This window comes from Megalops cyprinoides, chromosome 12 (assembly GCF_013368585.1).
Source record: "Megalops cyprinoides isolate fMegCyp1 chromosome 12, fMegCyp1.pri, whole genome shotgun sequence".
NCBI classification, from domain to species: Eukaryota; Metazoa; Chordata; class Actinopteri; order Elopiformes; family Megalopidae; genus Megalops; species Megalops cyprinoides.
In genome coordinates, this window is record NC_050594.1 from 7,198,115 (window position 1) to 7,208,618 (window position 10,504).

The 10,504-nt window shown below is 45.5% G+C and overlaps 1 protein-coding gene across 5 annotated transcripts in view; it reads right to left on the reverse strand.

The window, feature by feature from the left end:
- gphna (gephyrin a) overlaps positions 1-10,504 on the reverse strand; it is an 81,996-nt gene that overhangs the window by 15,285 nt on the left and 56,207 nt on the right. For 3 of the 5 annotated variants that reach the window (XM_036541598.1, XM_036541597.1, XM_036541596.1), the window contains 4 exons: positions 7,485-7,559; positions 4,173-4,235; positions 2,137-2,179; positions 1,036-1,173 (listed from right to left, as the gene is read on the reverse strand). In XM_036541598.1, the coding sequence (XP_036397491.1) occupies positions 1,036-1,173; positions 2,137-2,179; positions 4,173-4,235; positions 7,485-7,559 (319 nt within the window). The remainder of the gene's footprint in view (positions 1-1,035; positions 1,174-2,136; positions 2,180-4,172; positions 4,236-7,484; positions 7,560-10,504) is intronic. The other 2 variants (XM_036541600.1, XM_036541599.1) reach the window with 1 other exon arrangement.

Genomic DNA, 10,504 nt, shown 5'->3' on the forward strand with positions numbered 1-10,504 from the left:
GGGGAGCTGCTGGATCAGTGATTTTAATGGGATTAGGGTATGAGCGGTGACTGGTTAGGAAAAGAATAATTAGGATTAATGACTGGGGCTCTGCAGATGAAAAAATGTAACAGAAGGGGGGAAACGGGGGAGGGTGGTGTCCAAAATATGGAATATGAGCGTCAGTGGTTCAGTGGTGTCAGTGTGGTAAGTGTGTCCAGTACAGTAGTGGCAATGTCAATGGTATATGAGTTTTAGTAGCGAAGGAGTGTCCAATACAGTAGAGCAGTGCAGCATTTCCCAAACTTCTCCTGGAGGACCCCTGGTCCTGCATGTTTTAGATCTCTCCCTGCTCCAACAAACCGAATTCAAATGATCAACTCGTTATGAACTCCTGGAGCTGCTTAATAACAAACTGATCATTTGAATCAGCTGTTTTGGAGCAGGGAGAGATCTAAAACATGCAGGACAAGGGGTTCTCCAGGAGAGGTTTGGGAAACGCTGCAGTAGTGAGTGTGTCAGTAATGTGAGAGTGTCAGTGCTGTGGAAGTGTCAGTAGTGGGTTAGTGTCAGTGGTGGGTTAGTGACAGTGGTGTGGGAGTGTCAATCGTGGGTCAGTTTTAGTGATGTTTGGGTGTCAGTGCTGCTGACGTTGGTGTAAGTGCTAGGTGAGTATCAGTAGTGTAAGTGTCAGTGGTAGGAGTGTGCCAGCAGTATAATGTCAGTGGTCAGTGTTGGCTTAATGTAAGTGGTATAGGACTGTCAGCGCTGTAAGAATGTCAGTGCTGGGGGAGTGTCAGTACTGTAAGTGTCAGTGATGGGAGCATGTCAGCAGTATAACGTTAATCGTTAGTGTTGTGATAATGTTAGTGGTATAAGACAGTCAGTGCTGGGGGAGTGTCAGTACTGTAAGTGTCAGTGTTGGGAGTGTGTCAGTGGTATACGTTTATCAGTGGTCAGTGTTGGGTTAATGTCAGTGGTGGGGGAGGGAGCAGCGGGAGATGTAATGGGTGGTGGGTAGGGGGTGGGGGTACGCAGGGGCTGCCAAGCCCTCACCTCTGTAGTTGATTATTTCTGTGCCCAGGACATGGGTCATCTCCAGCACAGTGATGAAGGCCTTGTCCATGGAGGTGAGGGGGAAGGGGGACATGCGGTGCCTTCGGGCCACCTTTGTGATGTCCACAGCGCTGTGACCTTGGAAGGGGACAGAGAGAGGGACATCATGAACCCCAAAACACTGACCAACCTAAAGACTGCCCACAGATCTAAGCTTCATTTCAGTACATTACAGAGAGCTTGTAACCTGGCTGTGTGATTGCATAAAAGAGTCTTACACAATCCTTGGTTCACAAACCTAAATTGCTGAACAAAATTTAGCCATTAGGTCTTGACAGGGGAGATGAGAAATTATTTGGGGATGCTCAGAGAGGTCCCTAAAGGATCTGCCAAACTGAGGAAGTGGTGATCCTGGGGGTAACTGTTGGATGGTGCTTCTGGGAGCTGATTTTTCACTTTTCATTTACTCAAAAACTGCTGACGAGAACAGAATAAAGCTATGCCTGACTGCTATCACCTCTGTGTGTCCGTTAATAGTTGTATGCATGTGAGTGCATGCCTATAGATGTGTGTACATATATCTGTGCGTGTCTGAGCTTGTATATGTGTGTGTGTGTGTGTGTGTGTGTGTGTGTGTGTGTGTGTGTGTGTGTGTGTGTGTGTTTTTGGGTGCTTTGTATGTTTGTGTGTACAGCTACAAAGAGAGGGAAAGAAGGCCAATGAGGCTACATTATATACATACATATATTAATAACCATGCTCTCATGTTTTATAGGTGGGTTAGAGGCCCCAGGCATCTCTTTCCTTCTGTCTCCCTCTCGCTTCCTTTGCTCGTTCCTGCTCTCTCTCTCTCTCACAAACACACCGCGGAGCGCTCTTCCTCTAATTAGCGTTGAATTCCATCTCAGAGAACCGTGGGTGGTGGAAGAGTCGTTAAAAACCAGCGCTATTTAGCACCGGCACAGTCATTAAAGCCAGGGCTACATGGCAACAGAGCACTCATTAGAACCAGCGGTATTCACCACCGTAACAGTCCCCAGAACCAGTGCCGGGTTCGCACCGGAACAGTCATCAGAACCAGGTTCGTGCACAAATACTCACTGGCTCTCAGGATGTTCTCTTTGCTACTGCAGCGTGACTGCACCTATATGTGAAGATAGAGAGACGGAGTAAGAGAAAGAGACAGAGAGAGAGAGAAAGAGAGAGAGAGAGAGAGAGAGAGAGAGAAAGAGAGAGAGAGCAAGAGAGGATGGATGAGGTGAGAACACAAGAACGACTGCACCTACGGTGCTATCTAGAAAAGAACAGGAAGTACTCCTCTGACTGGCTTCAGAGATAAGAACGCTCCTCTAAACATGTAACCAACGGCAACAAAAGAGAAAAGCCTCGTAACACAAGTAACATGTTTGTAGTTTTCTATCTAAGGTTCCAGCTGTTATCATCATTATTATTATTGCCATTTGGAAATATTGCTTTTTAATGCAACGTTCTGTTAACGCTAGGACCTATGGTGGTCCACTGTCTCCCACCCTTCAGTGCTATTGTTACCTCTTGCATGCTTGCGATTTATCTGGGTTTTAAAATAAAACACACTACAGTAATGGGTGTCTTCAACCCCCGATTCCCGCTTTCACCACAAAACATTCCCCCCCGCTTCTGCGAGATCACCCAGCTTTCTCAGGGTCTCCTGGCAGGTACTTGTCATCCCGGCAGGTTCTAACCTATGAGGGTGGGAATTCCGTTACCCAACCGACGGACGCCACCCAAAACCGTACAAGCTGAAGTGTGGAGGCACAGACAGTTGGCACTATCATAGGGGAGATCTGGTTTAGGAGATGGGGGGCGGGGTGAAATTACAGCCCATTCCCTGACATACATCCCTCCTTCTCTCCCAATGTATCTCCATCCAGCTCTGAACCCCTCATCTTCCTCCACCTCTTCCTTATATTTGCCCCACCCACCTGATCCATCTCCCTGGCGCCTGTACCTAAATGGCCCTCTTATTAAAGAGACCTGCAAATAGTGAGAGAGCTTTTCCCACATTACTGCCCTGATTTAGAAAGATTTCTGCACAAAATACAATACTACTCATATTAACAATAACAGCAACAATAATAATAATTCTAACAGCAGCTATTCTAACAACCATAACATGAATGATATTTTATAAAAAATGATATTCCCTTAGGCCAAGGACATTAGTGTGAGAATTTTTTAAACAGTAATCACAGACTGCATGGTTGAGATGTACTCTCTGCCACTCATCTTTTGTGAGGACTTGGGGCTGGGGGGGAGGGGGGGGGGGGAGGGGCAGAAGTGGGGTTAGGGGTGCAGCTCTACTTTCTCTTGGGGATGGGGTTTAAAACCGCACTCTAGTATTTAAATGTCATTACTGACACCAGCATCCACAGGACTGGACATGCTAGCAACACTCTCAAAGAAGCCTGGTCATGTGACCAAGCACTGAGCCAGTGCTCTGCTAGAGGAGGGCTCACCTTGCTGTAACCCCACCCCTTTGCACCCAATGCCCCCCCCCCCCCCCCCCCGCCCCGGGACATCTGAAACACAATGCCCCTGGCCTAAAGGGGAGAGTGACACATGGGCAAGAGTCCAGCAACAGTCGTCAGAGACATTCTATACACAGTATGTCCAAAAAACCAACTCAACTCAAAGACCACCACAGACACCAAAACCAATCAAACAGTGAGGCAGGATCTCAAGACAGGATGATGGAGGGTGAGGCACAGCATGGTCCTACGGCCGAGAGGAGTAAAAGCACAGACCAGAAACAAACCGCTAGATGAGGGTAAACCAAGACTAAATAAAGAACTAAAGAGAGAAAAAGAGAGATAAAGAGAGAGAGAGACAGAGAGAGAGAGAAACAAAAAAAACTACGCAACATCCACAGAGTTCCACCACACTACACAAAACTAGCAAATAGAAAAGGAGGAGGATGTTAGAAGACAGATATCGCTACGGAGAGAAAGAGTGAGGGAGTGAGTGGGTGATTGAGTGAGAGAAAGAAAAAAGAGTGAGAGAAAAAGAGAGAGAGAGAGAGAGTAAAGCAAGGAGGTCGGACTTCTGCCGCAAAGCACAGTTTGCGAATGGAAGCAGGTCCTTTGTTCGGGAATAGTTACTCTCGAGTCGAAGGTCCTATGCGTCCTGCGATCATCTTTAAGCCCCTCCAACCTATAGTGGAGCTATTGCATGGACAAAAACAAAAGGTTTATAACAGACAGAGCAGAAGAAAGATTGGAAATTAAAAAAGAAATAAAGAAAGGTAAAGTCACCAGTGGTTTCATTCTCAGCCAGGCAAAACCGAAATCAAAACAGAGTACACCACAGAGGCAAATTAAAAAAAAAAAAAAAACATAAGTGCATAAAAGAGGAAGAGAGAAACATATTAGCCTTTTGGGCTGAATATTAAAAATACACAGACGATTTAGTTGTTGTGAAAATAACAGTTATAGCTGGGGGGAGGAGGAAACAAATAAGATGTGGAGCAAGAAGGAGAAGACAGAAGGAGGAACACAGCACAGTACAGCTTTTCTATGTAGCAAACATTCAGGCAGACATGTACATTCAGACTTACGGCATGAGAAGCAATATCGAGTCATATATCATGGAATGGCCATTACTGCCTATTCATTTACAAACGACTTGACATTTTTGTGAAGCGTATCAAACAAAATATCTTTCAGAAATGTTCTGAGATTCACTCTGAATTCAGAGAAGACTACAGAGTTATCTGTCATCAGGCCACAAATTACTTGTCTGTTTTTCCAGCTGCGACTCTGAATCAATCTGGGATACACAGGTGCAGTGGGCGTGGAGGCGAAAATGAGGTGAAATAATGAAAGTGGCCACTAGAGGCAGCACAGTGGCGGAAAACTCAAAAGTTAATGACATATGTGAAATACAGATGAGCTTTTATACTATACATATCAGAGGAAGCCTTCAGTATAAAGAGAAAGAACAAGATAGAGAGAGAGGGAGAGAGAAAATAGGAAAGCTAGACACAGACAAAGTTAAGCACAACAGACAGAACCCCCCCCGACTAACACTTCACTGCATCTCAGCTCCACCCACTTACTTCTTGCCCCTCCCTCAACCTGCCACAGCCAATGATAAAGACTGGTGACCTGGCCACACTCTCCAACTGGTGATGAAAAGGGGTGTTATGCCTTTGCTGTTACTCTCTTTGAGATGTTTTGATGAGGGCTGGCGCGCACACACACACACACACACACACACACACACACACACACACACACACACAGATACACACAGATACACACAGACACACACAATTACGTCTTGCTGGAGCCACTCAACCAGAACAGCAAAACCCGACAGGTTTCCAGGATCACCCCAAACACCCTCACTTTGCAACTGAAACCCCACTCCTCCAGCATGAATAAACCCATGGATCAACAGCACACGAGCAAGCGATGTACGGATGCGAGGAAGGCCTGCCAGCACTTGTGAGGAGCAAAGGTGAGAGGGAAAACGTAATGACACAGAAACAGCAATGAGCCAACGCCACCATGGGCGTTCCGAGGGGTGCTGCACGGGGAAGCGTTCAGCTCTGGGGCAATCTTCTCTGTGCACCAAAGGGGTCACCGAACTGTGTGCTCCGGGCTGGGACCCACATTCGGTGCTAACCGCAGTCCCACTGTGCTTCTCTCTCTGTCTCTCTCCCCTTCAAGCACTCCTCCCTCTCTCCATCCCTCCCTCTCTGTCCTTCCTTCCTCTGCCCGTCTCCTCTCTCTGCCTGCTCTGTGAGACCCTCCTGCCGTGTCTCTCTCCCTGTTCCCGCCTGTTTAATCTCCCTGACCCTTGGCCTGCAAAGGGCTCCTGGGAAACGGGAGCATCCTTGGAAACGGGAGCATCCATGGCAACGGGATCCTTCTGCCTCTGTGGAGTGGCTGTCCACAGCTCTGCACTGAAGCCCGCCACACACAGTGGAGGAGAAGAGAATGAATGGATGGGCCAATGAATGGACTGATATCAAAATGGAAAACAAGTGTGATAAACGGGCTATAACACCTCTCTGTGCCAGACACTGCCTCACACACACACATACACATGCATACTGCACACGCACTCAAACACACATGCACAAAAACAAACACACACACGCATATATACATGCACACACACCCTTGTATACACACATACACGCACATACAGTATGTTCTCTCCCACATCTACCCACACACACACACACACACACACAATGAATAAGGTGGTAGACATGGATTGGTGAGGACGGTGAAAATGAGTATGCATTGGGATCGATGAGTTATAATGAGGATTAATGAGTGTGTGTACAGCCCAGTCAGAGAAGCACGAACAGGGCGGTGTGCAAAACAGCACCCTTGCGAGCAGCCCAGGGGTTCTACTGTTTTTTGTTTCTTAGCTACTTCTACTTTTTACTAGTTTGTTAATTAATTATTGAATCATTCAATTAATTATGATTTAAATGGATTCATTCATGTTTTGCCTATTACATGTGACACACAGGGCTTGACTGTTTGACTGGGTCAGCGTGAGGTACACTGTCCTTGGCTACACGGATATACAGAGAAACACGTGGACAGGCAACTGCGCAGCTGTGAGGAGCATTCCTTTATGTGTGAGAGTAAGGTATGCTGTCCTTGACTGCGCAGAGACAGACTAACTGCGCAGCTGTGAGGTGCATTCACATCTATGTGAGTGTGAGCTATGCTGTTCTTGACTGCGCAGAGATGCAGAAACACACGGACAGACTGACTGCGCAGCTGTGATGTGCACTGGTATTACCTGCGTGAGGGGGAGGTGCACTGAGCTTGTCTGCGCAGTGTGTGAGAGTTCACAGTGTGTGAGAGTTATGGCTCAGAATGGAGATGCCTTTTTGCCATTAGCGCTGAAACACTCCTCCTCAAGAGTTAAGGGAAGGTCTTCATAAAGACCTCGCATCACATCTTTGTGATACCAAACTCAGAGCTAGTGGGGGCTGCCTGTGAGTTTCAACCGCTAGTACTAGGCAAAAAAAAATCTTATACAGGAAATACATGTTCTAGAAATTAGGAATTCTCTCTTTTTCTGGCTGAGTATGTGGAATAAGAGCCAGGCATCTCTGCAACCCGGTTTATAGGGGACCTGTATGTTCACTGAGTTCCCCTTTCTCATAATTCACTGTCTCTTCTGGGATGGGTGCACTCCTCTGAGAGTGAACCACAGAGTGTACAGTGCATTATGGGAACACATGAGTGAACGTCTGTGCAAGCAGACAGTCAAATAAGGATCAAGCGGCCCAATCTGTAGGAAGCTAAATTTCCATTCAGCATGGAGTTCTGCTGTGATCTGAGGTAACTGGCCGTCTGGGTTTCCTTTCCTTTTAGTTCTCTCAGCGGTGTGCTGTGATGCCTGCATGCTTGTAGTTCGGAGGAAGGTTAACTGTTTACCTGGTCCAAGGTAGAGTACCTTGACTTGAGCGTGATGACCTCATCCAGGTGAGCCCTGAACTCTCTCCGTGAGGCCTGGAGGAAGCCACAGGATAGTCACTCACCGTCACACACCGGATGACATCACTTCCGCTTTCTCTCTCACACACCTGATTGCATCAGCTCCTTTCTCCCTCTCATACTCACCAACACACAAATAATTACACCACTTCCTTGCTTCCGCACACACCTGATTGCATCACTTCCTCTCTCTCACACATATGTTACCTGCTTGTTTGAGGGCATCACTTTAGAGCAGATCATGTGCTGATTACTATTACTATTCTTTATTTCATACGGATCAGGCAGTGTTACCATCTGTGTCCACCAGCAGCCCATCCTGACAACATATAGATCAGTTAATCACCACAGTTCCTGCTCTGAGGTGATGCTTGCGAACATAACCATCACACACCTGTTAACATCACTTCATCCCACACACACTCACCATTGCACACCTTCTTCCTTCTCTCACACACTCTCACAAAACTGTACACTCATCTTTACACCACCTGACACACTCACTCACTCGCACCACTTTCACACACACTCAACACACGGCGTACACACAGGTAGCAGTCCACAACACTCTGAGCTGTGATAAATGCCACCAGATGACCAGAGACAAACTTAATAGATGAAGAGACCACAAAAACCCACTGCTTATCTGATTATCTGGCAGTGAGAAAATAAAAAAAAAAACAATAAATAGAGCTAATAAAAATGAGATAACTGTAATAAAGCATTTTTTCCTGTGTCACAAGAACACACATGGTGCCCATTTTTCTTTTCCAACGATCCAATCAGAGGATGAGGAGGAAGACGAATTAAACGTGGTGGGCGTGGAGGAACCAATAAGACGAACGGAGGAACGGAGATCCTCCCCCAGCTCCCCGAGGGCCATAAACTACATTTCCCATGAGCAGAAGGGGGGGGGGGGGAATTCACTGCTGTCTGATCTAATGACGAAGATAAATCCTGTCTGCAAAGTTTGTAAATGAACACCGGGAAAGCGTGAGCACTTGGCCATGGGGACAATGCATTGTGGGTAAGAGGGTGAGTATCACTGATGTCTTATCAGTGATTGCAACCCCCTCAGGACAGACAGTAACGTGACGCTGTGACCTTTCAACTCTGACCAGGGGGTTGGAAGGTCGTTAGCTCACATTGCAGCGTGGGGCGCTAGCAGACGTAGAGGAAGGGGCAATCCTGTGAAAAAGGGGGGTAAAACTGAATTTTTTTCAAAATTTGTTTTGAAAATTACAGCACGTGGTACCATTTTTTTAAAGTGAACTCGGGTCAAAAACAAAAATCAAACTCAGCAGGACTTACAGACTCTTCCAGTCAATGACACAAGCTAGTCTCACTACCATCCAGAAATTTTCATCAGAATGAACCGAGTATCAGAAACAGCTGCTTTTTCTTTGTACGCTCTTGTCATTACTTCAAGATTACTTCAAGGTTTTATCCCAAACCGTACACTATCATACACTACACTAATGTGCTGCGAAGTACAAATCAGTACCAAATACTTTAGCACATATAAGAAGTATGAAAGCACACAGTATGCTTGCATTGTGGATGCACTTCTGCATCATAATTCTACGTTAACAAACTGACCTTCACAACATAAGAATTGCTAACTAGCAAGCTATGGCATTTTGCTCTCACAATTTCATACTACAAATGGCATGGTCACTTGAACAACAGTGCATCAGATGATAAAATAATACGAACTGAAAACGTTTTTTCTCCCCCATTTTGAACTCTGTCAGAATCCTTGCCCGTGAAACACTTCCTGGACAGTGTGGAGTCGATGCATCCTTCTGTTTTAGGTCGTCATAATATGACATTTGCATACTTTCAAGTAAACTATACTATCTGTACTATTATGTATGAATGTACTTGCCAGGCATACAAAATAGTATGCCAATGGGCGATTTGGGACACTAAGATTTACAGAATGCAGCTGTCTATCACAGCAAAGGGGTTAACTGGTTTACATCCTATAAACCCCCTCAGTAGGACTTGCTGAAATAAATCAGTGTTGTCTCAAAAAAAAGACTTCAAAAGTCCTCTCAGGAATAAGATTTAACAGTGTTAAATGCAAAGAGATCTTCCCACATTGGATTCACTATAAACAGAGGAGGACACGCATTTATGCCTGAATGAAGCTGAGCTGTTCTATTATCAATATCATTCACAAATTCATTTATAAATTCGATCAATAAGTCATTTTACATAAATGCTATCTATCTCAGGAGTCATGCTCTGGTATAATCTCTGTTGCCTGATAAATGCCTAAAATAATTTTTTTTTTTCGGACTGTATTTTCAAACGCAAGTGCATTCTTTGATTAGGTGACCTCTGATGCTCTGTCGTAACAGCAATAACAAGGCATGAGAAATATAAATCAGGAGCCACTGTGTTAACTGCAGTGAAAAGCAGACACATGATGACTTTACGATAAGCTAGGGCGGGAAGAAGGTCATGTGCTTTATCAGAGAGAGAGAGAGAGAGAGAGAGAGAGAGAGAGAGAGAGTGGATGGCATTGTCAGTGAGAACACAACAGCCAGCAAAGCACAGTGGTTATTGGTTAGCGTTGCACAGACAGCTGGACTGTGTTTCAGAACACTGTACCTAGTGCTGTGATTAACGAAACGCCATTTTGTCCTAGCAGCTGAACATCACGCTATGCTAGCTTTGCTAGCTTGAGCCATCGACTGGAGGAACTGGACACACATTGTAAAACTCATGACTCAAAACTGTCACTTTTGACCAGAGTACTGCTTTAAATGAAATGAGTGAATCGACTAAACAAAGACTGACGACACAAAACCACCCAAACAAAAAGCATCTAATGCCTTTTCTTTAAATAATAGCAAAAGAGATGAATGTTTTAAGCTGATAAATATGACAACAGAATGTCATGTGAATGGACAGAAGTAGTAGTTTCTTCCTTAAGCAGCAGGGGGCAGAAG